Consider the following 27,667-nt stretch of genomic DNA (forward strand, 5'->3'; position numbering starts at 1 on the left):
ACCAGCAATGAACAAGAGTGCCCTTTTCCCCGCATCCTCTCCAGCACTTATTGTTGTTTGACTTCCTAATGGCTGCCAATCTTACTGGAGTGAGGTGGTATCTTAGGGTAGTTTCCAGGGACATTCTTATTCTCAGCTGCATGCTAAGTATTTGGGAGTGAATTATCTGGTCCGTGATTTACTTTCATACAACTTAGGTAAAATGGAGGAAGGAAAAAGAGAAAAGGGAATCCAAATATGCAAAGGATTAATAAATCTTTTGAATCTGGATTGAGGGTATATGAGAGTTCATTGCACTAGTCTTTCAATTACTCTCTATGCTTAATTTTTTTTTCTAAAACATTGATGAAAAGCTGGGTACATAGCTCAGTGGCAGGGCACTTGCCCATCATGTGAGAGGCCATGGTTTCCATCTCTGCCCCCCCAGCAAAACATACACACACGCATATACACACTTGCACACACGAGTTACAGAGGAGGCGAATAAAATAGAGAAGTAGCACATTTGACTTAAAAGAAGTATTAAAAATCAAGTTTAAGTGCAGTGGGCTGTAAAATACTGAGGATGGATGGCACAGAGGCCGAGGGAAGGAAGAAGTTTGCCAGTCCCTTTGCCAAGCTGGGGCTTTGGGTGCTGGGACCTGCTGGTGTGGAGCCCCAGAGGCATGGCTTTCCTCCCTTTTATTCACTACTCAATCCCCAGGACCAGAACAAAAGACCCAGGATCACAGTAGGTGCTCAGTAAGCATTTCTCAGCCTTGGGAAACGGAGAAGAGCTCAGTGACAAACCTCATTGTCTGGTTTCTATTTCTCAGAGTAGATTTTTGATGAAGAACAGCAACTCTCTGATTGCTCTTGACCCACATCATGAGGTTACGGAAGGTCAAGCCTCTGTACCCATCGGGGTCTTCCCCTGCACCCTTTCCGGGACTCGGTATTAAAATTTCTTTTTAAAGTGCCAATTTGATAGCTGAAAAATGATGTCTTCTTTTACTTTGCATTTTTCTTTACAAGTGAAGTTGATTTTTTTCTATACACTTGTGAATAATCTACTCACGTTTCTTACTGGTTTCAATTGTAGGATGTTTGTTTTCCCAACTGACTTGTAAATACGGTGAGCTGTGCTGTTTGTGTGAATGTTTTCTACGTGCGCAGATACACATTGAACATGGCCCACTTCCTAGGGAAGGAAACGATTTCTGAGGGATGTATGAGTCTAAGAATCTATGAAGGCGGATGGTCAGCTCTTCAGTAGCCACCGGCTCCCCAGAATCCCAGCCCAATCTCCCCTGAGTCTGGAGCAAGGTGCTGGTAACTCTCCAATTTGATCTAAAACTGTCACCGTCAAAACCAGACTCACCTGGTCTGTCAGTTCAGACTGCTCCTGGCTAACATGAGAGGCCAGGCCCCAGCCGTGCGGCTGGCCCTGTGCACCCCAGGACTGCCATACAGAAAGGCAGAGCCGCAGACAGCAGGTGCCGGTCACCTGACACGGGCACGTTCTCAGAAGACTGTTCTCTTGGGGGGCACATCATCTTATCTTCATATTCTCTTAAAAAATTGTCTTATAGTCTTTCACATCATAGAGGCCTAGTCAATAATTTTTGAAAAATGAATGGAAAGATGACATATTTAAAGTTGTAAACTTCTATTTTCTTTGTTTGAAAATGATCATCACTAATTTTGGGAATAGAAGTATTTCTTTAAGAATCTGGAAATCTTCAAGGGGAATTTTGGTAAGACACACCTTTTCTTGTTTCTGGGAGCCTGGATTTTAACCCTGGGTCAGGTGCCCTTGAGAGTCAGCTCAGTGATTCTTGAAGGAAGAGCTGGAAGGAGAACTAGGGAGGGAGCTGGGAAGCAGGGCACGGGGAGGAGAAAGCCAGCCGCACCCACTGTTTCAGCCAGGAAGCTGGGATTTGCTACTGTGGCAATAGCCCATCGCTGCCTCAGACCATGAAGAGTACAGGGAGTGGAGGGCAGGTCACCTCCCTGCCATGGGGACAGGGGAAATGTAGAAGTCAGGGGGACTTGGCACCAGCATTCTGCCTAGCATGGGATGTGTGAAGGTGGAATTACCTTCTATTCCTAGTTTCTAGACTCTTCCCAATGAATTGGTTATCTATGGCTGTTGGCTGTGTAATAAGCATCCCCAAGACTTTGCGGCTTACAGTGACATTGATTCTGTCCCCTAGCTCCTAGGGGTCAGGGAGCCTATGGTCTCACTCCTCCATGAGACTGTGGTCAAGCTGCTGGCCCCTCTTCCAAGCTTATGCATCTGCTCGGAACCTTGGCTCTTCCCCATGTGGGCCTTTCCCTGGGCTCCCGAGTGTCCCCATGACATGGAAAGATACAGAAGCTGCCAGAGCGGGTGATCAGACACAAGTTGATGCGACACCTGAAGGAAGGTGTGAATCCTGGGCTGAGGGGCCGTCAGGGGCCAAATTGAAGGTGAGCCAGGGAAGTGACAAAGACAACCATTGCCACTGTCCCATTTTATGTTGGCACTCACCACGTGGATCCCAAAGTGGACAGATATTGAGACTTTTCCGACAAAGCCACTGTCCCTTTAGACCTCTCCAGGAGGCCTTGTGCTGCTTGCAGAATACAGGCTTCAACCTAGGTGCGTCCTGTGGTCCTTTTTAGACATAATAGACTCATCTGCTGTCTGACAGCCAGCCTGGAGCCCCATCTCATTTATTCTGCTCACACACAATTCGTAGCTGCCTGCAGTTCAGGGCAGCACCGCCTTCTTGGCACACACGTGACTTTGCAACCCGGGAAGACCTGGATCCTGGCATCGTAATTAAACTTGGTCAAATAGAGCTGCTATTCTTCTACTCGGCAAGTCAGGATCTTAATTCAGAGGTTTTAGAGCTGCATGACTGGCATGTCAGGTTCAGGGCAAACAGCGCCAATTAAGCATGTCAGAGAGAGGAGGAAGTGCGGAGGCTCACGCGCCCTTTCAGGGCAGCACGTGCTGGCTGCTCTTGGAGCCACCAGGGTGCTGAGGGCCACATCTTCCCTCCAGCACACACCCCCTCTCCATTCCCCAGTTCCTTGTTTAGGGGTGAAACAAGTCATTTCCCATGGGTTGTTCTGCATGAAGAATGACGTGCTCAGCGGTGCTGCTGTAGTCACTGTGGCAGGGCATCTGGGGTGGCCGTGTTTTGTGGCATGGCTTCACCCAGGCCAGGGTGTGATATTAAGGTGCAGCTCAGTGGAGACGTTCTTCCAGAGCTCAAGAGTAGAGGGAAGACACGGATGCGAAGTCCCAGCACCCAGCCCTCGGACAGCGTGGCGCAGTGCAGGGGGAAGCCAGATTCTCCAAAGGACAGATGGGCTGCAGGGCCTTCAAGTGGCCTTAGCAGGGCTCTGTTGGAGGCAGAGTGCTGGGGTTGGAGCCTCAGGCAGAGCCAGCACTCTGCCTGGTGGTTAAGGCGGATCTTCAGAAATAAAGCCAGACTGCGGCCACTGAGATTGGGAAATGTATGCATGACCTCCCAGGATGGGACCTCAGAACCAGGTTCTAGTGAGGGAGTGAAGGAGAGCAGGCTGTCCAGCTCCAGTGGACACCACTTACTGAGCCCCTGTCTGTGTTAGGACTCCTCAGCCTGCTGTCCATACGCTCTTCACTGGCTCCTTGTGGCAATCTGGTAGAATGTAATTTCCATTTTTTTTTAAATTGAACCCAGGGGTGCTCCCCCACCAAGCCACATCCCCAGCCTTTTTAATATTTTATTTAGAGACAGGATCTCACTGAGTTGCTTAGGGCCTCACTGAGGCTTTGAACTCAAAATCCTCCTGTCTCAGCCTCCCAAACTGCTGGGATCACAGATGTGCGCCACCGCGCTCAGCCTAAGAACGCCTTGGACCAACCACATTCACTTTATTTTCTTGAACTCTGCTCTTCCCATCCTCTGAGGACATAAGCCCAGGATTCCCACAGCTGATCTCCAGGAGCAGCGCATCCCCTTGGATAGAGATACTGATTCCTCTCTTGGTGACAGCCACACTTTCTAATCTTCCTTTGATTTGTCTCACGTCACTCTCTACTTGGAAATGCTGTTATTCACCACACAAAATTTGGGGGTCCCTATTCCTGACTCTGCCATCTTATTGTTGCTGGAAAGTCTTGGGAATGTGATCAATTGTTTTGATCAATATACACTTAAAAAGTGATTGGTGTGCTGCCTCTTTCTTCCTTCCTTTCTTTCTTTTTCTTTTCTTTTTTTGGCACTAGGGATTGAACTCAGGGGTACTCGACCACTGAGCCACATCCCCAGCCCTATTTTGTATTTTATTTAGAGACAGGGTCTCACTGAGTTGCTCAGTGCCTTGCTTTTGCTGAGGCTGGCTTTGAACTCTCGATCCTCCTGCCTCAGCCTCCAGAGCCTCTGGGATTATAGGCATGTGCCACTGCACCCGGCAGTGTACTGCCTCTTGATGTTGTCCAGATAGCTTTGAAACAGCTATTCCTACACAACCAACTTGCTAGATCAACCCAGAGGATGATTGACATGCATTCTTTTAAAAAAAGGTGTGAAATACATTATTGCTGACATTGACACCTGCACCTTCATAAAGCTTAGGAAGTGGGACTACAGTCCTCAGTGTCCCCATTGCCTGCCCAGGGCATCTGTCCTGGGCCAGGATCTCCTCCTGAAACCATCCCAGGCTCCAGGACACATGCAGATCCCTCTGTGGGGCAAGATGAGGCGGTTGGGGCCTGAAATACTCCAAGCAGGTGTGCATCAGAGCTGCACCACTAAGCCCAACTGTGGCTCCTGGAACTTGGCTTTGTGGCCTGGGGGCTTCCTGGAAGGTTACCTGGGAAATGGCGGCTGTCACCCTCAGTCACCAAATAAGGACTCTTCCAATAGGAGCCAGCAGTCAGAACAGTGGAGGTGCTCAGTAAATATTTGTCATTTGAGTGAACACACCAACAGATAGATGCCTCAAGTCAGAGGAGTGAAGCATCTGCCCCCCAAAACGCTCTTCATTCCAGCAGCCGACGGCAAGGCTATCCTCCTTCCTTTGCGGGATGCATAAAGCACAGACCGTCCCAGAAGCACGTTCATCTGTGGTCAGGGCTGTGCCAGGCAGCTCAGGCTGTGCACTGGCCACTGTGGGAACACCTACTGCACCGAGTAGTGTTGATGGAACCTCAGGAGCTGGGCCCCGGCCTCCCAACCTCAACCTCAAGGTGGGGGCTTTCTTCTGTAACCTGGACTGGGAGGTGGCAGCAGGTCACTCATTTGTTCATTCATTCATGAGCGGCCTTGGGCTAGGACCTCTAGGGGAGGTTCATGAGGATTAGAGGAGGTCATGAGATCACGAAGGTGGGGTCTAGTGACTTCCCAAGAAGAGGAAGAGAGGCCTGAGCTGGCAGCCTTGGTCTACGTCACCACGTCTCACGTGATGTCCTGCTCTAAGTCACGAAGCAGCAAGAAGGCCTTCACCAGATGTGGTGCCACACCTCCAGGCTTCCAAGCCTCTAGAACTTTGAGAGAGAAATTCTTTTTCTTTTTAAATTACCCACTCTAGGCATTTTGTTATAGCAACAGCAAGTAGACCAAGACACCGTATGAATAGGACCTCAGCCCAGTCCACTGAACCACACTGTTCTCTTGCCTATACCAGGACCTGCCACCAAGACCTGGCTGAGGCTCCTAAGGGCAGGGCAGGGCAGGTGGGGTTTCGAAGCTGAGGGAAGCAGGCCCACAGTGCACAACCTCCACTCTCCATGCCCTCCCCAGAGCCAGCCCGTTAGGGGAAAATTTCAGATTAAGACTTCAAAAAAATTAGAAAAAGATAAGACCAATATGATACAGGCTGTGACTAATAGAAGGCACTTAGTATAATTAACATTATGCATAAAGTATTAGTTTAAGAAAAATAGTTAAATTGGTTTAAGTGAACCAAAATTAGGTTACTGAAAAGTTAGTTATCATCAGTCAAGTAAGCAAAATAAAAGAGCATATAAGGCTTGTAGTTAAAAAGAAATAAGAAATCAAATAAGTAACCCCCTCCAAAAAAAAAAAACCTTAGGAATTTAAATAATAAGGTAACAGCAAAGTAAGAGGGGAGGATTTGGCATTGAAGGAAAGGGTCTGAACTTTGATAAGGTAACTCTAAGCTAAAACCCAAAGGGGACATGGAAAGGCGATTAGACCTGGGAAAACAAAGGAGGACTTCAGGGTGAAGTGAGGAGGCTGAAGATTAAAGACTGACAGGTAAAGTGGGCGCGAGGAACCAGGAGAGGGCAAAGTGATCCTGGACGGGCGACGTGGCGAGAGGGGAGAGGCCCGTGGCCCAGAGCACTAACGATGTCACGGCCAGTGGACAAATCTGCCGGCCTACTCTGGCACCGCCCCCTGTGCCATCATCGTCACTACTGTTGTCACTATTATGATTGTAAATGACAAGGAATGAGCACGTCCACGAGGCTGTCCCCTGGACCCCTTCCGTCCCATGCCTCGCAAGCTTCCTGGTCCCCTGTGGGCTTGGGCCTGTCGCCAGCAGGGCAGTGCCTGGGTGAGGGCAGGTGTCACTCAAGGGCCACTCCTGACAGGGCCCCTCCCCTGCATCCCACATCCGTGAGGCCTTGTGGGGAGGTGGGAAAGGCACCCCTTCAGTTTCCAGAAGGGAAAAAAGCTCAGAACTGCTGAAAATAAGACACAGCTGTCAAAAGTATATGAAATTAGCTGCATAAACTGTGAAACATAAGTCACAGTTATATTTGTTCTGAGACAGGGTAAAAATAGGAACAAATTCAGAGATGGAAGGTCCCAGCCTCCCTTCAGTCACTGTGTCCTAGGGGCCTGAGATTCTCCAACCGGCCAGTGCCTTTGCTTACGGTCCACAAGCTTGGTGGTGGGGGGACCTGTGTGGGGACCTCAGGTAGCACCTGGGTGGGGGCATGCCAGGAGAAAGTCACTTCCTGAGGCTCCCTTAGTGCCTTCGCTGGGAGGCACTTGGTCTCCTAACTGCACAGAGGAGGTAAAAGGAAAGTTTTTCTCTAACAGGCAGCAAGGCAGGTGAGCCCTGAGTCAGGGGAGCTACATTCCTGCAGGAGCAGTCACCTGTCTTGGTGACACTGTGACCTGGCTTTGTAAGAGCCTTGTTCCCCACAGTCCTGGGTCATTTCTGGACCAGTCTGCATAACTGTGTCTTCAGAGATCAAAGGTCACAATCTGCTCAGGAGTCTGCCTGTGTGCATGTGCCAATCATTTGCAATGGCGGAGCTCCTCTAGTGTGTCTCAGACACGTGCCAGGTGCCCAGGAGGGAGCAAAACCTGGTGTGGGCCTGCCCTTGAGGAGCCTGGAATCAATGCCCCTGGGGCTGCCATGGTCAACAGTAAGAGCTGATGATTTTGCCACTTTACTTAAGCCCCTAATATATATATATATATATATATATATATATATCTCATATATCATATATATATAAGCTTTAGTGGGCAGGAGTGGAGCTCAGTGGTAGAGCACTTGTGCAAGGCTCAGCCTCAATTCCCAGCACCTCAAAAAAAAAAGTAAAATAATTAATCTTTTAAAAATAAACTCGATAAAAATTAAACTTTTTATTGTGGAAAATTTTAAAAACATATACCTAAGTAGACAGAAAAGTATAATGATTTCCCCCAAAGACTCACCACCCAGCTCCAACACTTCTCAACTCCTGGCCTTCACTTCCACTTCCACCCACTCCTTCCCTGGCTTGGATTATTTTGGAGCAAATGCCAGACATCATATCATTTCATCCAAAACATTCAAGATGTATCTCTAAGAGACAGGAAGAGTTACACGTAGCTAAAACCCCACTATGACACCACCAGGATACCCAAGGAAATGAAGAATTTCCTAACATCACCAAATGTCTAGTCTGAGTTCAAACTTCCCCGATTGTCTTTTAACCTTCCCCCGCTCAGGTCGCAGGTTGTTTACTTGTAAAAGGGTTCAAGTAAGATTTCCACCCTGTAATGACTCCATCTTTCTTTAGTGTCTTCTAACGGCTTCCTCCCACTCTTGGTTTTTTTTTTTTTGCAGTTTGATGAGAAATTGGGGCGCACCCCGCCCTATTTGGATTGAGTTGTGTAGAGTCTTGATCCATTGCTCTCTCTCTCTCCTGTAAACTGGCAGCTAGAGCTACAGACTGGCCAGTGTCAGGCTGCGGTTCCTCAGCTCCTCTCTTGCCCCGAAGGCTTGTAAATGAACTAACCCCCGAAACAGCAGCCCCCAACTACTTCAGTCTTGGTCTGCGATATTTACAGATTCTCACAGCAGGACTCTCAGAATGAACAACCCAAACAAACGCTGACGAACCTATGGCCAGCTGCCCCAGGGTAACTGCATGTGCCACCTACATGTTTTCATGAAACACATGCCACGGCCAGCCTGGTCGCTGGTCCTTTCCCAGTACCATGCATGAGTCTTTGGTGACATTAAAGGAGCTTATGGCATTTTTTGAGATGGATTCAGGGACAGTAGTCACAGTGTTTGATAACCAGGGAGTATGGCTCAACCATTTGGAGCAGAGCTGTGGCAACCGAGGGCTGCCCCGGCTGCCCCACAGAGTGCAGCCCTGGTGCGACACTGATGTTCAGTGCTGAGGATCCTCGGAGCGATGGACAGCTCCGCAGCTCCCCCGGGTGCTGCCGGGGAAAGGAAGGCTGATGCTCACTCAGCTGATGCAGGAAAATTGCCCAATGAAGTTTTCTGATGCAACTTAGTTGTATATACTAAATATCAGGTTATGAAAGCACATGCTATTTTACTATGTATGTGATATATATAAATACATATATAGTGAGCATTATATATATTCAAATAAATTTGGTGTCTTCATGGCATGCGATGATTTTGGGGGTTAGACCCTGATTCATGACATTGCACTTACGTAAATAAAGATCCAACTTATGACATCTTGACTTGGCTGAGGGTCTCTGAGGAACCAGGCCAGCGCTGGGCTGGGGGTGAGGGAACCCTATGCCTCTGGCCTTTGCCCTCTGCAGCCAGGTTAACAGGGACAGCCTCCTTCTCACAGCCAAGATCACCTGGCCATGTCCCCATTGGCAGCCTGAGCATGGGAGACCCCAGGGAGTGGAGTCAGGAGTCTCTGTGTTCATGGTCTAGCTGTCTCATTAGCCATACAACCTCTGGCCAGGCACTGAAGTTTCTTTTCTGTGAACTGGGAATAATGAGAGTGCGTACAACAGGGCTCAACAGATGTCAGTCCCCATCTCCCAGCACTTCTCTTCCCCTATCATCCTCCGTATTGAGCATCTTTCTACCGCCACTGTGCCTCTCTCCTGCCCCCCTGTCCTGTGGCACCGTGACTCTCATTGCTTGATGGTGTGTGGAAGAGGACTTGCAGAATGCCCCTGGGTGAGCTGTGGACAACTGCAGAACCTCTGAAAAGATGCACTGACTACCCGCCTTATATCAGCACCACCCAGCTCCTAACCCTCTAGGGCACAGGTTTCTACATCCACCTTGGTCTCCAAGACCCCGATCCTTCTCTACAGCCCCACTCCCTACTCATTATCTCTGCTGCTGCTTCTCCCCTCGCCCAGGTACCCTTGGCATTGTCACGTGTGAGACCAGACTCTACATAATGCCCTGTCTCCTTGATTCTCCCACAGCTCCCTCTGAGGAAGGGGGACTGGCCCTTAAATCCTGCCCTGGTCCTTTCAGCTTATTGTTCTAGAGACATACATCTGACTCAAGGATGGCCAATCAACTCTGTTGCTTAGAAATTCTTTTTCTCTAAGACAAATGAAAAGAAGCTCCCAGACTCTGGGGAGACGAGTTGAAGGGTCCTACTGGCAAAGGCTGCCATTTAGGTCATGCGCAGGCTGATAGGCAGGAGAAAATGGTCTGAGAAAGAGGTAGGAGAACAGAACAGGACACCGAGAAGCAAGGAGCCATGGGCCTGAGACCCTGGAGAACAGGATAACGTGGCCCTGGCTTCAATGCCTTTTCCACTCCTGTGAAGAGGGGCTTTCTCTTGTACTTGGACTCTCTGAGAGTTCAGCACTCTTACAATTACCTCTTTCACTTGAAAAAGCATGAGTAGGCTTCAGATGTTCCCGATCAAAGTGACCTTGACCAGGGAGTAAGACCAGGATGTCTGCTGTCACACTTTTATTCAGCATTGTAATGGAAGTCCTTAGTTGTGCAATATGGCAGGAAAAACAAATAGAAGGTATGAAGACTGGAAAGAAAGAGTGAAATTGTATTCCCAGATGGCATGACTGTGTGCACAGAAAATCCAAAGGGATGCACCAGGAGAAGTAATAACCAAGTTCATCATGACCACAGGTTACCAGGTGAATGTGGAAAAATTGATTGTATTTTTACATACTACCAATGTATTTTGCTCAAAAACAATTTACAAATGAAATCACAAACACTGGCTTTTCAAATAAGATCAAAAAGCATAAACTACCTGGGAACAAATTTAATTAGAATATACATAAAGCTTTTAAGCTATGAATCATTGCTGGATTAACTTTTAAAATAAGCAAATAAATGGAAAGCTAAGATGTGTTTGTAGATTAAATGATTTTAAATGCCAGTATTTAAGTGTAAAGGATTCCCAGATTTATCTATGAGAACAATGCAATTTCAACTGAAAATTTAGCAGATATTTTCGGGGGGTAGAATTGACACACCAATTCTAAAATGTATATGGAAATATGAAAGACTTAAAATAGCCAAAACTATCTTTAAAAAGAACAAAGTAGGAGGACTTACACTACCAGACTTCAAGACTTTGCAAAAAGCTTCAGAATTTAAGACACTCTGGTATTTGCATAAGGATAGATAATTAGATCAATGAAACAGAATTCAAGTCCAGAAATAGACCCACATATCTACAGAGAACTTTTAAAAAAGGCATCAGTGTGATTGGTTGAGGGGGACAGAGACCCTTTTACTAGGTGGTTCTGGAGCCACAGGACCTCCCCATGGACCACAGGGACATGAACGTGAGAGCTGAACACATAAAATCCTGTGCGAAAACACAGAATAGCTTCGTGTCTCTGATGTGGTCAATATTCCCTAGGTAACATAGAAAATGATGAACAATAAAAAGGGTTGCAAAGTTAGTCTTTCTCAATATCAAAGTTTTCTGCTCATTACAAAAGAAGCTATAGACTGGTAGGAAATATATTTGGACTATCTGACCAAGGACTTTTATTTGATAAATAAAAAACTATAAATTAAAGGTAAGGAATGAATAATCAGCAAATAAACAGGCACTACACAAAAGAAGACCCATGGAAGGCCAATGAAGAGGTGCTCAACATGGTGCTTACCAGGGAAACGCACACCAGACAACAGGGAGAAACCACAATGTACTAGAAAGGTACAGTTACAAAGACTGGCAGCTCCAAGTGTGGCAGAGGATACAGAGTAACCGGATCTTTGATTCCTTGCTGGTGAGTGGGTAACAGAGTACAAGCACGTAGCACATTTGGAAATTATTTGGCTATTTCTCATAAAGTTAAGTATACACCTACTCTAAGACCCAGCCATTGGTCTCCTGGATATGTATTCCAGAAAAATAAAGGTGTATGTCCACAAAAAGACTCTTCTAGGGATGTTACAGCAATTTGGGAGGCTGAAGCAGGAGGCTCACAAGTTCAAAGCCAGCCTTAGCAACTTAGTGAGGTCCTAGGTAACTTAGTGAGACCCTATCTCAAAACATAAAAAAGGTTGGGGATGTGGCTCAGTGGTCAAGCACCCCTGGGTTCAGTCCCCAGCACCAAAAACAAAACAAAAACAAAAAAAGAATGGGTGGATAAATAAATCGTGGTCTTACTTCTTAGCAATAAATGAGAAAATCTCATCCACATGGATCTAAAAAATATTATGTTGAGCAAAATAAATTGGGCACCACGGGTATACACTGTGTGATCTCATTTGTGTGAAGTTTAAGAACCAATGAAACTCACATCATGGTGTGGGGAGGCAGAAGATGGTCACATCTGAGAGCCTGCAGGGCCTCCCTGGGCAATGGGCATGTGCTGTACTTGGTCTGGTTGATGGTCCAGGGGTGTATATGTGTGTTTTATTTTCAACAAGGAGTATCCATGCAAGCTGTAGACTCAAGATCTCCACATTTAGTGTAACATAAAACGACTTTGATGAGTAGTTAAAATGGGCTTTATGAAGACACTAACTATAGTGACGATCACAACAAGACAGAGAGGTAAAACGTTGGGGCTCTGCTTGGGATAAGGGCTCTGGCGACCTTCACGCTCACTGGTGTTGCGCCAGGTGGGGTTTTGCTGGTGGTGCTGATGGTATTTTTTGGTCTGTTAAATTTAGATCATGAGACCTCCGTTTAGAAGCACAAATCAAGCAAAGAGACTGCCATGGTTTGGGGAGGTGTCCCCCAAAAGCCCATGAATTAAAGGCTTGGTCCCCAGCCAGTGGCACCTTTGGGAGACGCTGGAACATTCAAGGAAAGGGGCCTAGTGGAAGTCTCCTGATCATATGGGGGTGTGCCCTGGAAGGAAGTACAGGACCCTGGCCCCTCCCCTTCCTTTATCTTTCTGGCCATTTTTATTCTTCCATTTCTCAATATGCATAATATCTAAAATTTCTCAATTTTGTGATGGAAGAGAAAAAAAGTCGTGTGTGTGTGTGTGTGTGTGTGTGTGTGTGTGTGTATTTTCCCATACTGGGGATTGAACCAAGGTCCTCAGACATGCAAAGCAAAAATTTTCTTTTTCCTAGTACTCAGGGTTGGACCCAGGGGTGCTCTACCAGTGAGCTACACTCCCAACCCTTTTTATTTTGTATTTTGGGAGAGGGTCTTGCTAAGTTGCACAGGCTGGCCTTGAACTTTTGAACCTCCTTCCTCAGCTTCCCAAGGAGCTGGGATTATAGGTGGGCAGCATTGCTCCTGGTCCTTTTTATTTTTAAATAAGGAAATAGTGGAGGTGTGTGTGTGTGTGTGTGTGTGTGTGTGTGTGTGTTTAACATAAGCAATTGTGCTGTTAAAACATGACCCCCTCCCACCCCGCCAGGCTCCGCACACTGATGCCTGACACATCTTTGCGTGAGCAGGTCCTGCCAGCTCTTACCTTGTTTTCTGGGCTCCTGGCCCCATCTGCGTTGGTATTCTCCAGAGAGACTTTCTGCTCTGGGGAAGATTCAAGGTCAGAGGCTCATTTATAGATTTCCCATTTTCCTGTGAATCTGTGGTATTTAAGAAATAGAGCAAGTTAGAAAATATCCATCTCCCCCTTTTCAGGCAATTCTAAGACTAGGGCAGCAGTGACTGTCGCCCTGGAAGGGGAGGGAAGGGCAGCGAGGAGGGTGGTTTCTCCCCTCACCCCCTGAAGGAAACCTGGAAATGTCTTAGAGGACAAAAAATTCCAGAACCCCTGGGACTTTCATTTCCACTGGACAAAGATCCTCTACAATTGTCATCTTTTCCCAACTGATTTTATGATGTCTGGTTCCTTTCAACATTAAACAGTGAGTCCATCTGGGTCCATTAGGCAATGCTGGAGCATGTTCCTGAAGGGCACCCATTTAGCAGGGGAGTGTCCTGCATCTCCCAGACCCGAGTCCCACACGGTGGACCCAGAGCACGAGCTTTCTGGTTACATAGTGGACCACAGCAGCCTCGGCTCATTTTGTCTGCTCCTAACAGTTCCTCGTCCTGTGTCCTTTCTCATCAGAGAGATGAAAAAGAATGTTTTCTCCTTGGATTTGGAGTCAGGCAATGCTGAGCCATCTTGTGGAGATAACTCTAGGGAGGAGAAATGAGGGATTCATTTTGACCATAAAGCCGTGCATCTTGTACCTCTGGGCTGGGCATCAGTGGTACCTGTGGAGGTGACAGGAGGTGAGGTATCCCCTGTCATGGTCAGCATTCCTGGATGGTCTTGAAGAGTCTGCAGATCTAAGGCTCTTCCTCAGTGACCCTGTCTCCACCATCGTCTCAGACACAGCCCCTCACCCACCTTTTCTCCCACTGCAGAAATCACCCTGCCCCCCCATCACCAGATGCACAGGCATTTCTGTCTGCTCGCTGGGCTGCATGCCCACTCTACCCCAGAGGATAGCCTCTAGCCATCAGTGGTCATCGCATGCTTGAAACATGGCTGGTGTGGCTGAAGCAGCGCACGCACCATTTTCTTCAACTTAGTTAAAATAAAAATGTAAAAACTGATACTTGATTCAGCGATTAGGAAACTTCTAAGGATATTTGGAACCATTTATAGATCTACTCTTCCGACTGTACATTTTATGAAATCTAAATCCAGATCAAGTATTTCCAATGAAAAGTTGGCATATAAATTGAGAGGACTGGGATATAAAATACCCAACAGATTTCAAAGACAATGTAAAAAAAATGGGTGTAAAGTATCTCATTAGTTAACTCTACAATATGATGATAATATTTGGAATATATTAGGTTAAATTAAATGCATTGGTAAAATTAATTTTGCCTGCTTCTTCATAATCTTTTAATGTGGTCACTGGAAAAATTCAAGCAAGCCATGTGGCTTGCATTGGATTTCTGCTGGACAGTGTCCTTCTAGCCTGCTCCTCTGTCTGCACAGGTCTGGGGATTCGAAGCATCTGGACGGCATTGTGAGCTGAACCACTCACTAGCTGTGATTTGGGGCTGTTGCTGTTTTAATCTGTAAAGTGGGCGTGGTGAGCTTGCCCTTGGAATGTCTGTCTACACAGCCCTGGGAACCTACAAGTGCTTGACCCAGTTAGCTTCCACTGCCGTCTGGCCAGGTCCTTACTCATCCCTCAAGACTCTCCAAAACACCCTCCTCTTGGGGGAACCTTTCCAGACCCCACAGTCTCATTCTTCACCTTTTCCACCTTGGCATGTGGCTCGCAGGAAAGTGACACCATTATATCATGGGGTCCTGAAGGCAGAGACTCCAACTTTCTCTGTGTGTGAAGTATGTTTTAAACTTTTCATTTATATAAATTTTCAAGCACACAAAGCTGAGAGGGTGTGGAGAGGGTGTGTTCAGTCCCCATCACCAGCCTCCGTGACTAAAGTTCTTCCGGAGTTGTGTAGCTCTCACTTCACTTAGTCCTGGACACAGAATTTTGTGAATGTTTCTAGGAGGTTCCAGAAAACACAAGTTCTACTGTCATTGAGCGTTAGGGCCGTCTACCCCATCCGTCTTTACCTGGGCTGGCCCTGGGGGCTGCTTTAGCGAACAGAACATACTGTAAGTGACCACAATGCTCTGATGAAAGCGCCAGGAGCCCTGCAGCTTCCTTGGCCTCTGAGGCTCCTCTGCCGTGTGAAGAAGCCCGAGCCCCCGAGCTGCAGGAAGGGCTGGAGGAAGAGACGCCAGGGTGGAGCTGAGGCCCTCCTTGGGCCACTTGCTAACCACAGAGAGCTGAGGCTCCTTCCAGCCTTCCAGCCCCAAAAGAGCCACTGGCTGACAGCAGAGGTCCGAAAAACAGGCCAGACAGGGCCTGACCAACCCCAGAATCGAGAGAAATCACGGACATTGTTTGTTTATGTCTCTGTCTGGGAGTACTTTAACTCAAGGCAAAGGCTACCTGATGTTCACTGAAGAATAGCTTTTACGGATGAGGCTAGGAGTCCCTGGACCTGAGCAGGGTTACTACCTCCAATGCACCATCTGGCAGCATCCGCCATGCCCCAGGGGCCAGGAGACCATCCGCACGTGCAATCCTGCCCTGCCCACTCAGCCCTGGTGGCAGGTCACAAGGGAAGGGGTCTGCAGCTCTCACACACCCATGGGCAAAGGCTTCTGGGCTTTATTCTGCTCAACAGATAGGTTTTGGGCAGAAAAAATGAGCCAGGAACTGGTTTAGGAGACTAAGGGGTCCTGGTGCTAAGATAGCCCAAAGGTTGAATCTCATTCGTTTTCAGGACAGCAGAAACTCTGATCCTCAGAGAAGGGAGAAGACAGGATAGAATGTGACCACTGAGGAAATTCCCCAGTGGGCTCAGAGTCCCCTCCTGGAAGGTACGTGCAGCTAGGAGAGTCTGTTGAGTCTTTTAAGTAAAAGTCAGCCTCACTGAATCATTGGGGTCAAGACTTTCATGACCAGCACACACCTTTATATGGGGGGATTCACATTTCGTGAGAATCTTCCACGCTAATCACTCTCCCGGGATGTGAAGGCGCAGCTGCGACCTCTGACCCTGGCACTGACCTGCCAGGTGGCTGGAGTTCTGCTCAGAGGTGTCTCTGGCCTTGGCTTGGCTTCTGCGTCTCATGGTGCGGTTGAAGATAGAGTTTCTCTGCAGGGGGATGTGGCGGTGGTGTTCTGTATCCTGGCTCTCCTGCTCGGTACAGGGCATTTCCTCTTTTTCTGGAAGCAGCTCAGGTCTCACCTTGGCTGATTCCTTGTCAATCTTCCATGAATCACTCACTGATTTCCTCCAGGGTTTTTCCAAATCTTCTATTTCCTCGGTCTCCATGGTAATAGAGCTAATGGCTTCTCAGCAGAACGACTGGAGGTCACCAACCTCCCTAGACTTTGCAGGTTTTGAGGGCTTTAGAATAGAAAGAGAACAATTTTCAGTTAGTCATTGGGCTAAATATTCCATTCAGAGGATGGAATTACACTCCCATCTGATTTGATGAAATTTGGAATAATCTGCACATCCTGCCAACCACGTCTTTGTCAATGAAAATTACAGCTTAACCACTGTAATTTGGATACATTCATGTATCATTTTATAATTGAGGCTTGTTTATACTATTTGTAGGATGCACTTTGGAGAAAATGCTTTAAGTGGTTTGTATAACTAACTTTCAAGTAAACATTTCCTGAATAATTCTAGAGAAAAAGAGCAGCAAAAAAATGGGAGAGAACTTCAGGATAGCATCACAAAGAGACTTGCACACGCAAACACAGAGAGCCACAGCCAGAGAGAGGCGTTGGCCAGGGTCAGGGGTCACGGCAGAGCCTTTAGAGATGAGCCCATGAGGACAAACCTCTTGTGATCAGCTGGTAGCCAAGGCCACGATAGAACCATGTATGACAGTTGGGGCGCACTGAGGGTCCCCACCCCATGGCTGCCCCATGGGCTGAGTTACACAATGTCTACCTCCCTCTGGGGTGACCATCTCCTTCCCACCCAACCCCTTTTCCCATCCCAGCCCAGTGTCGTCTTGCACCCTGATCAGGGCAGCGGATCAATTAGAAGCTTCAGGGTCCCACCCAGGGCTCAGGATGTCTTTGTTTATTTGGGGTGGGGATCAGGGCTCTCTGGGTAGGGAGATTTGAGGACTCAGTGGGATTCAAGCCCGCTCTGGTTTCCAGAACCAACTACCTGTGATGCAGGTGCAGAAGGCTCACCTGGGGATAGCACGTGCTTCCCACATTCCTGTAGCCCTGGCCGTACTCTGTGGCCCACACATAATCAGCCAAGCAGAGGTGAGCTTCGAGGCACTGGGAGGTACAGTGTGTTGGGAAGGGAGCCACTTCAGAGCAGCATGGCCTGGCACAGGGGCACTGCCTGGGCTCGTGGGCCTGGGGAGTGCCACTCTGCCCCCAGCTTCTCTTTCCATGAAAGCTGAGACATGCACTCTGGGATCAGTAGGTCCTGTCCAGCCAGAGAGTCATGCTGCTATCTCAGGTGACAGAGAAGGTTGTGTAGTTAGTGGCTGAGAGATCTCAATTGGTTGGACAATGAATACCACATGGCTCCCAGAAGTGCCCAGAGGATGATGCTTATTACAAACATGACAAGGAACCCCCAAACCACGGGGAAGTTTCATTCACAACAAGTTCAACTTGAGTCAACAGAGGATGTAAAAACTGAATTGTTTTTGAGCCACATGAGAGACAGAGTAAGAGGCTTCTACCCGGGCCAGATGAGTGGGAGACACTTGGCCCGGCTCTGATGGGCCCTGGCTGAGAGGTGGTGAGGAAAGAGATCCCCATCGTCACCTCCAGGTCCTCCAGGGCCCTGCGGGAGGGAGAGCTGGAGTGAATACCACAAGCAGGGACAACATAAGGCGAGCTGTAGGGGCTGCTGCGGGGCTGAGTTCCCTGTCACTGGAGGTATTCAGATGGAGGCCCTGAGGCTTCAGGATTCAGGGACACACACCTACCCCTGACGTCTCCTCCTCTCCTTTCCCTGACACCTCCTGCCTCTTGTCTTGGTCCAGCTCTTAGCTGGGTCTGGGGCAGTGAGATGGCAGGGGTCCTTGGATATGTAGGAACTCTTGTGTGTTGGGCCAGTCTGTGGAGGTCTCTGAATCCTGTTGGTGGCAGGAAGCCCTTGAAGACTCTGACTGAGCATGCAGTGTGGTCCCAGGAAGCCCTGGACAGGCTGATCTGGGGTGCAGTGACCTTCCAAGGGCAGATGTCACATAGGTGTGGCAGATGAGCACCTGGACCAAGATGGGGTAGGGGTGAGGAATCTGAGGAGTCGGCATCATGATTCATGTGGTTTTGGGTAGAGTGGGCAAGGATTCTGGCTGGCGGTGACCAGGTGACCAGGCAGTGATGGCAGTGGTAGGTGGGGAGGTGCAATGAGCCTGTCTGGGTTGGAGCAGGCTGGTCCAGGATGCTGGGCCAAGGAACCACTGGGAAGGGGCGTCCGCAGTCAGAGACCTCGCACTGGAGCAGATGGACAGCCTCCCCATGCTTCCGGGTCCTGAAGGCCTGGGTGTTGTGGCCCTAATGTGGACTGTGTGGGCACCCAAGGCTATTGTTATTGTTAGGATTGTCACCATTATCATTTTAGGCTGCATTTGTAAGAGTTAAGGTATGGTTTATGCAGAGTAGAACAAGCCCTGTGTAGAGTGTGTGCGGCTCCATGAGTTTTAACGAGAGTGGAGCTCATGGGCCCCCAGCGCATCAGGGTACAGAGTAGTCCCATCCCTGAGGATCTCTTCTGGGGTGGGCTGCAGTAGTAACTGCCCTGCAGCCCAGCTCCTGGGGACCACTGACCTGTGTAGGCTCCCCACTGATTGCCCTCTCCTGACCGTCACGGATGGAAGTGGAACGAGGCAGCACGGGCCTTTTCAGCAGAGTGGGCTGCATTTTCCCCTCAGCCCATTATTGACGTCTTCTGCAGGACCCTGGATGTGTGGATTGTTGCAGGGCCCTGAGCTGGAGGTCAGGAGACCAGGGCTCCAATCTCTGCCTCCAGCTGCCTGGAATCACCTGTAGCATTGGGCAAGTCAGGCCTCGGTTTCCTGTCCAGGACACAGCAGGTGGGGTCTTGGCAGCTCCTCTGACTCTCAAGTGCAATGATCTAGGGAGGCTCAGAGTGCCCTAGAGGAGGCTAGTGGCATGTCAAGAGCCAGGGGGTTGATCTTAAGCTGTCCAACCACTTTCTTTAAATAAGAAGGCTCTGACTCTGAGAAAATGTACCCCCAAAGCTTACCATCCTTAAGACCTTTACACACACACACACACACACACACACACACACACACACACAGGAAGAACTTGTAAAACTACCTGAAAAACGACTCTAATCCTGCCTCAATTATTGGTTATTTCAGGCCAATGTGCTCCAAGTCTGGATTTTTTTTTAACCAGGGATTGAACCCAGGGACACTCAACCACTGAGCCACATCCCCAGCTTTTCTTAATATTTTATTTTAGAGACAGGGTCTTACTGCTTAAGGCCTCGCTAAGTTGCTAAGACTGGCTTTGAACTCGTGATCCTTCTGCCTCAGCCTCCGGAGCCGCTGGGATCACAGGTGTGCACCTCTGCACTGGGCCCTGGAATCTTTTTACACTCGCTCTGGCTCTTCTGTGTCCATTAAACCCAGTGGCCCCTCACACCGAGACAGTCTTCTAATGTTTCCCTTGACCTCCTGAGTGGCTATGTCTTTTTGACCCAGAACTGACTTCAGGGTGGAGGTGCATGGGGGCAGCCTTCTGTCTGGAAGTGACCAAGGGGCATGGTCACACTTGCAGAGCACTCATCCATCCATCATCCGCTTAGCAGACCCTCAGTGGCCACAGGCCCACATGTGAGCACACGTGGGTTTTAGTCCCTCCCTGCTCCCTGGTCCATTTGGTTCACTGGTGCTGGGCACAAAATAGCACTCTGTAAACCTCTGCTGTTAACAAGACTGGATGGATGGATGACCTTAGGTGAGCCCACGACCTCCGTGTGAGGTCAACACCATGCTTAGCTTCACTTTACAGACAGGAAGCTGCAGCCCAAGAGCTTTAGCTGCATGCCCAGGATCACTCCGCTGGTACTGGTGAGGCTGGGGTCACACCCCTTCTGCCTGACTCATTCGCTGCAGAATGTGATCCAAAGAATCTCTTCTATATCCTGGCTGCAGATGGGCCTGGGTGAATCAGAGGCAGCAGCAGCCATCTCTTCCGTCCCTTAGAGCTCAGGCCCATGAGCCAGCGCTGCTGAGCGTTGGGCTGAGGGCCAGTGCCTTCTGTGTGAGTCAGTGGCCTGGAGGTCAGGGCCCTTGCGGGAAGGCGGTGGAGGGGAACAGGCCCTTCTGTGGCAACTGAAGCCAGCCCCTGGGGGGGGGTGGGGGGCACCTGCGCCCGGAAGTGAGGCTCTAGAACTGAGGCTCCAGAACTGTGCTTCTCAGACATCCACTGCAGAAATCACCTGCCATCTGGCTGAAACTGAGATTCTGACTCAGGAGGGCTGGGTGGGGCTGAGGCTGCGTTTGTGATGAGCTCTTGGGGAACGCCCACATTGCCAGCCCCTGGCTCACCCTCAAGCAAGGTGGAGAGGGGCAGAACCCCAGTCTCCACAGCAGGAGGAGAAGCCCCCTGGGCTAGCTCTTCTCACTGCTGCCCCTTGCTCTGGCTGGGTCTGGGGAGCATCTTCTCCAAGCCAGAGGCAAAAAGAAACCCCAGGTTTGAGGCAGGAGGCAGGAGGTCCAGGAGAAGAGACAGGGAGCTGGAGCAGTACTGCCCCTGCTGGCCCCTTCTGCTGCTTCTCCCAGGAATGAAGAAAGAGGTGGGAGAGACTCCCACCCAGGAACGAGGGCCTTCAGCGGGTCTGCAGGAGAGGCCTGCACCCCTGCTGTGAAGCAGGCCCTCGGGGCTGGACAGCCCAGTAAGAGGAGGCTCAGCCTTCTGGAAGCTCTCAGGGGTCAGGCAGGGACAGTGGCTACAAGGCAGAGGGCGGGGGGAGGAAGGGTCCTTTGCAGAGAAGGTTCCAGTGAGGAGCAGCTCCAGGGGGAACTGAGGTGGAAGGCTCCACCTGGGCTCAGCAGCAGGAAGGAATTATCCAAGAGGAGGCCAGATGGCTCCGGCCAGGAGCCCCTAGGGCAACTGTTCAGCAAGTGACACTGAGGCTCTCCCACCCTCAGGGAGGGGACCCAGGACTCTGTGGTGATGGTGAGGCACGTAGCCAGCCAGGTGGGGCCTGTGGCAAGGAAGGGTGCCCTGAGAGATGCAGGACAGGGAGAGGGCCTCAGGGTAACAGGAAGGGCTAGCAGAACCCTCACTGTCCTTGAGGACGGGACTCCTGGAGGCCACCCTCACCTCCCAGCTGCCCTAGAGAGAGGCAGGCTGCAGATCCCAGGCCACCCGCGTCGTTTCACAGCATCCTGGACCTGAGTGGGACGTGGCCTCTCCAGGTAAGACAGGGCCTGCCTGGCTGTCAACGAGGCTCTCTTTCCCTCTCAGGACAAAGGATTCCAGGCAGCAGAGGGAGAGCAGGCAAGAAGGCACTGGGGCAGCGGATGTCTGCAGGTCCACCTGGCCCCGTGGTGGAAAGGCCGAAGTTGCGGCCAGCTCATAGGGAGTGTGAGGGTTCTGAGTTTGCACAAAGGACAGGACGGGGACAAAATGCCCAAAGAGAGGAAGAGAAGGACCTTGGGAAATTGAAAGTGGGAATTCAGAAACTGGTAGCAAGAGTTGGGAGACACAGAAAGGGGGCAAAAGAAAGGTGGGTGGGGTGTTGGAGCAAGGGCCTGACGCCCAGCTGGCTCTGCCTGCACTAGGGGGACAGCAGCGGTGGCTTCGGGAGGTAGCAGGGAGGGTCCTCCAGCCGTGAGGTGAGTAGGTGGGGACCTATTAGAACCAAGGTCAGTGCAGACAGTGGTGGGTTTGGTGACTAGGGATGCACGGAGGCAGGAGCCTCCCATCTGGAGCAACACCTGAGGTGATAGCGGCAGGGGTGTGGGGTGGGGTGTGGGCGCTGGGTCAGGTGGTGGCCGGGAAGCCTCTCCACTACTGTTGAGCAAGGCCTGAAGAAGGAAGCCAGGGGGCCAGCAGGGCACGAGGGGAGGCAAGGCTTTCTGAACGGGATTTGTTGGCTGGCTCTTGGCTAATGAGGGAGGAAAGTAACCATGAACCCGGTTTTCCTGTAAGGCTGTTGAACTACTGCTCTGGGAAACTGAACTGGAATTGGAGGGAGACCGCCAAGATGGGAGAAAGGTGGCCCATGGGCTGGGAAACGAATCGAAAATTGTCCACTGGGGCAGGATCCAGCCTAGGGCTGAAGCTAACCAGAAAGTGGCCTGACGTTAAATGCGAACTGCAGTAACAACCCACTGAGCACCAACTTAGCCTGTTTGTCTGTTTTTGTGGTGCTGGGGTGGGACCCGGGCTGCGCACATGCTAAGCAAGGGCTCCACCACTGAGCTCAGCCCAGCCCCAGTCATTGTCTCTAATCCAAACAACATCTGCTAGCCAGGCCACCAGAACAGTGGGACTCAAACACCCTCCGGTCCACACGGCTGCTGAGTCCCACACCCTGCTGCTGTCACCACTCACCTAGCAACCTGTGACATCCACACGCAAAACAGGAAGTGGATCAGAAATGGGCAGAATCCACGTGCAGAGAAATGATGGCCAAGTGCACACAGCATCCCCTCCTGATGGTGCCACAGGAATCCCGAGCCTGAGAATGGGACTGTGGCTCAGAGAAGCTGAGAGAACTTCTCTTTTACAGGACGGAAGAGAGATGCCAGAGAGGAACGGGACACATGTCTATATATAACCCTCATCACAAAGAGAGCCCTTGACGGAGTGGCAAAGCCAGAGGCGAAGGGACAAGCTAGATGCCCCTGTTGGCAGAAGTGGCCAGGGAGGAGGGTAAAGGGGAAGGGGGCTGTGAGCAGAGATGGAGGAGGGATGGCGGAGAGAGCCTGCAGGCCTGGCCGGCCTAGGGCAGGGTGGGGAGAGTTCACACAATGGCACTTTTCAAAGAATAAAGTTCTATGTTTATTTTTCCAGAAAAGGCGTGGATGAGAGAACTTTAAAATAAGCTCATGGAGCAGGAGATTCGGAAAGTAACGCTTTGTAAGACTGCATGTTTGCACACAGTGGGTGCTCAGTAAGAGGCAGACTGAATGAAGAAACAGGCAAGGAGGAATTGGGAAATGAATTAGAAAAGAGAGTGGGTGGGAGAATTGGGAAAGCCCCCAGCCACCCCAGGCATCTCTCTGTTTCCTGGAAGGTGACAGAGCTAAAGTGGCCAGGACCAGAGCTCTGATAGCTTTCTGTTGCTATAACGAACACCTGAGATACAAATTACAAAAATAAAACATTTCTTTCAGCTCAGAGTTTTTGAGGTCTCAGTCTGTGACTGAATGAACCGGTTGCTTTTAGGCTTCAGGTGGTGGTGTGGGCGGCCCATCATGGCGGAAGTGCCTGGCTCAGCAAAACCTCTCACCTCATTGCTGGGAAGCAAGAAAGAGAAAGAAGAGGTCCAGGTCCCCTGAGGACAGGCCCTAGGGGCTCTGAAACCTCCCACCAGGTCCTACATCCTGGAGGCTCCACTGAGTCTCAAGAACACCCAGTTGGGGAACCAGCCTTCAGCACATGCCTATGGGGGACATTCAAGATAGCCAGAACCTTCCTGTGCCTGACGTCTGGCCCACCGGCTCTCTCTCCTCTCTCTGCCGTGTGTGAGGGAATTTCAGAATTTGCCTCTCATTGTCAGAAGACCAGAGTGAACCTTGGGAGAGACTGTAGCTTGAGCTCCCAGCTTCCCACTAACATCCCATCTCCATCAGACAGCAGGAAGGCAGCTACCTCGCCGTGCAGGCCCAAATCAAGACTCCAGGTTATGGCGGGACAGCAGGCTCTTCCAGGGAGATTAAGCAGCATTGCTGGCAGCCAACTTGTGTTTTAAAGTTCTTAAGAAATGTAGACGGGCAAATGGGCCAAGGGGTGTGAAAGCGTGCTCTCCAATCACCAGCGGAGTGCACGTCAGAACCACAGGGAGGTATCCTCCCTACCCTAATACAGCTGCAGTCAGGACCAGAGGTGAGCGCTGGCGAGGGTGCAGAGAAAAGCCAACCCCTGTGCCTGGCTGGTGGGAGTGCAGGCTGGTGCAGCCATTGTGGAAAGCAGGATGGAGGCTCCTCAGAAAAGTAAATAGAACCATCCAGTCACCCCAGGATCCAGTGACACCCTCACGTGGAAAGGCATCCAAAGGAAATCTATATGTATATTTTTACTTTGTAAGTCCGTTTATTTCCAAGTCTTTGCTGACACTAAAACTAGGGTTGGTAATACCATTAGCATAATTTCTATAATTAATTTGTAACACTCTAACTCATGTGAGCTCAAATAACTTGACAGACTTAGTAGAATACTTCCTTTCCCATCCACTTATTAATGTAAAAAAGACTCCTAGCAGCTTCAGCTATACCGTTAGAAAGCAGAAATAGAACTGATGCTGAACCCATATCTTTCTAGCAACAGAAATATCTTCTATAGATATACAAGCTAATTGAGAAAAAAAGCCCTCAAATATATTTCTTCAAAATATATTTCTAATAAAAATTCTTGGATGATTTTTTGTTGGTCCTTTTTAGTTATAATGACAATGGACCCCATTTTTATATAATTATACAAGTATGGGATATATATTATTCTAATTAGGACCCCATTCTTGTTGACATTTATTTTCAAGAGCATGATGGTACATTCCTGTAATCCTTACAATCTGTGAAGTGGAGGCAAGAGGATCTCAAGTTTGAGGCCAGCCTCAGCAACTTAGCAAAATCCTCAGAATAAAATAAATAAATAAAAGAGCCAGTGTTTTAGTCAGTTTCTTGGCCATTTGAAATCAAGATCTAGAAGAAATATCTGCAACACCATGATCATTACAGGATTATTCACAATAGACAAGATTTGGAAGCAACCTAAGTGTTCATTGGTGGATGAATAGATATGCAAGATGTAGTACAGATGTGCAATGGAATATTATTCACCCATAAAAAGAAGTAAAACTTACCATTTGCACCAACATGGATGAGGACAGAGGACACTATGCTAAGTGAAATAAACTATACACAGAAAAACAAATGCTCTCACTTTCATGTGGAAGCTAAAACAGTAGCACTCATAGAAGAAGGGAGAAGAACAGTGGTTGTCCGGGGCTGAGGATGGGAGAATGGGGAGATGTTGGCCAAAAGATAAAAATTTTGTTACAAGATCAGTGAGTTCTAGGACCCAGCGTCTAGCATGGGGGTGAGGGCTGTGTTAATTACCTTGATTATGGTGTTCAGCTTCATGGGGATGTTACCTCCTATGCAGGAGCCCCTGCAAGAAGGGGAGGCTCAGGCTCTGGGAGTCTAGGGAGACTGTGTCTTGTCCTGTTGGTCACCTCCCCTGTCTTCTCCAAGGTTGGGGATATGCTGACATATCCCCTATGACACCAGAGCAGGTGTGGGCCAGAGGATTTCTGAAGGCAGGGTCTGTTGAAGGCATGTACCATGTGGCCAAAGGGACCGGGGCCTGGGGTGTCCTAGTAGGAAATGAGGTGCCCCACTTATCTTTCTTCCCATGGTCTTTGGTGCAGTTCTTGCCAAACAGAACTTCCCGAGGTTCCTTGGATCCCAGAAGGTAGCAAGTGCTAGGGGCTAGGGGCTGCCCAGGGGCCTCTAGGCTGAGCGATGGGGTCCCCCAGGCTAGAAGGTGTAGAAGCAAGCATGAACTGCGGGGCCAGAGGGGACAAGGCAGGCTCCTGGGAGAGTCGGCTCCAGTGGAGTTGGGAGGTTCAGATAAACACTGGCCCAAGACACCTGGGCCATCTGTGGAGGTGCCAGAGCGTCTGGGCAGAGGGGTAACTGCTGTCACAGGGGCACTGCCAGTCACAGGGGCAGACCTCAGCCTGCTGATGCCCACTCCCCATACCCAAGAGGAGAGGGGTGGAGGTCCCTGGGTCGGCCATCTCTGATCCCTAAACAGCTTAGCTGTCTAGAGGGAGGGAAAAATTAAGTTGAGCAGCACAAGGTCAAACTTAGGAAAATCTGAATGTGCCTGAGATGGTGAAGGATACAAAATGACAGCTCACCTCGAAGAACCACAAACACCCTTAAAGACTGGTGAGGAGACTGTCAGCCTCTGGTCTCATAAGAGAAGGATCATCCCAACCAGAAGAAAAAAAAATTTTTTTTCACTTACTGATTGGCCAGAATTCAAAAGTATGAAAAGCTACCTGTGAAGCTGAGGGACAACGGCACCCCCACCCTTGCTGAGGGGTTTTCCGTTGACTTCACTCCAATGGGCCAGTTTGGCAGAGTTATGAATGTAAAAAGCACATGGCTTTGACCCTGCAATCCCATCTGTAGGAATCTGGCCTGTGGATCTGCTGGCTCATACAGGGAGTGGCCTGTGGCAGGTGACGCATGGCAGCCTCGTCCAGGAACAGGCAATTGGAAGCAACCTGAATGTCTCCCAATCAGGAACTGGTCACACCAATCAGAAAATTCTAAACATCCAATATAATGGGACATAATGTAGTTGCAAAAGAAGAAGAGAAGAGACTCTATACGCTGATCAAGAAAGGACTCCAGAATCTCTCATAACACAAAAACAAGAACAGGCTGGGCACGGTGGCCATGACTGTAATCCCAGCAGTTTGAGAAGCCGAGGTAGGAGGATCATGAGTTCAAAGCCAGCCTCAGCAAAAGTGAGGTACTAAGCAACTCGGAGATACCCAGTCTCTAAATAAAATACAAAATCAGGCTGGGGTGTGGCTCAGTGGTTGAGTGCCCCTGAGTTCAATCCCCAGCTATCCTCCCTCCAAAAAATAAATTAAAAAAAAAAAAGGACAGAAGAATAGGTATTATATTTTTTTCATCAGTGTGAAAGAGGAAAATACATTCAGATTTACTTGAATGTACCTAAAAGCTTCAGGAAGAAGTTATGAGAAGTTAGTATCAATAGTTGCATATATTTGTATTTTGTATAAAACATTTTATATAAAATTATATTTTATATTAACAGTACTTTTAACAGAGGAGGGATGAGCAAGATTCCCAGGGTGTATGGGGAATAAGGTTGGGAGGAAAGAGATTTTAAAGCACAAACTTTTTAATATTTTTTTTAAAAAATGTTAAAGCTATGTCAATGTATTAATTTATTAAAAATAAATAAATTTTTTGAAAAAAAGAAGTGAAAAGCATATCATCTTAAATACAGAAGACAAGCAGGTCTCAACGCTGAGGAAGGTGAGGAAACATGGAATATGGCCAAGCACTGAACAGGAGCCCAGCCGTCTGACAGAACCATGCAAGAGGAAAAATAAGGAACAATGAAGGGACACAATAAAACTTTTATATGTATACCTTTAAAATTGAGTTTCACAGGGACTGGGGCTGTGTCTCAGTGGTAGAGTGCTCGCCTAGCTCACCAGAGGCACTGGGTTCAAGCCTCAGCACCACATAAAAATGAAATAAAGATATTGTGTCCACTTACAACTAAAAAATAAATA

The 27,667-nt window shown here is 49.1% G+C and overlaps 1 protein-coding gene across 3 annotated transcripts in view; it reads right to left on the reverse strand.

Annotated features, from left to right (window-relative positions):
* The window catches only part of Ngef (neuronal guanine nucleotide exchange factor), an 89,796-nt gene that overhangs the window by 46,257 nt on the left and 15,872 nt on the right, over positions 1-27,667 (reverse strand). For 2 of the 3 annotated variants that reach the window (XM_078018246.1, XM_078018245.1), the window contains exons 2-3: positions 16,189-16,531; positions 13,098-13,212 (exon numbers count right to left, since the gene is read on the reverse strand). In XM_078018246.1, the coding sequence (XP_077874372.1) occupies positions 13,098-13,212; positions 16,189-16,456 (383 nt within the window). In that variant the 5' untranslated portion in view covers positions 16,457-16,531. The remainder of the gene's footprint in view (positions 1-13,097; positions 13,213-16,188; positions 16,532-27,667) is intronic. The other variant, XM_078018247.1, reaches the window with a different exon arrangement.

The sequence above is a fragment of the Ictidomys tridecemlineatus genome, chromosome 7 (assembly GCF_052094955.1).
Source record: "Ictidomys tridecemlineatus isolate mIctTri1 chromosome 7, mIctTri1.hap1, whole genome shotgun sequence".
Lineage (NCBI taxonomy): Eukaryota > Metazoa > Chordata > Mammalia > Rodentia > Sciuridae > Ictidomys > Ictidomys tridecemlineatus.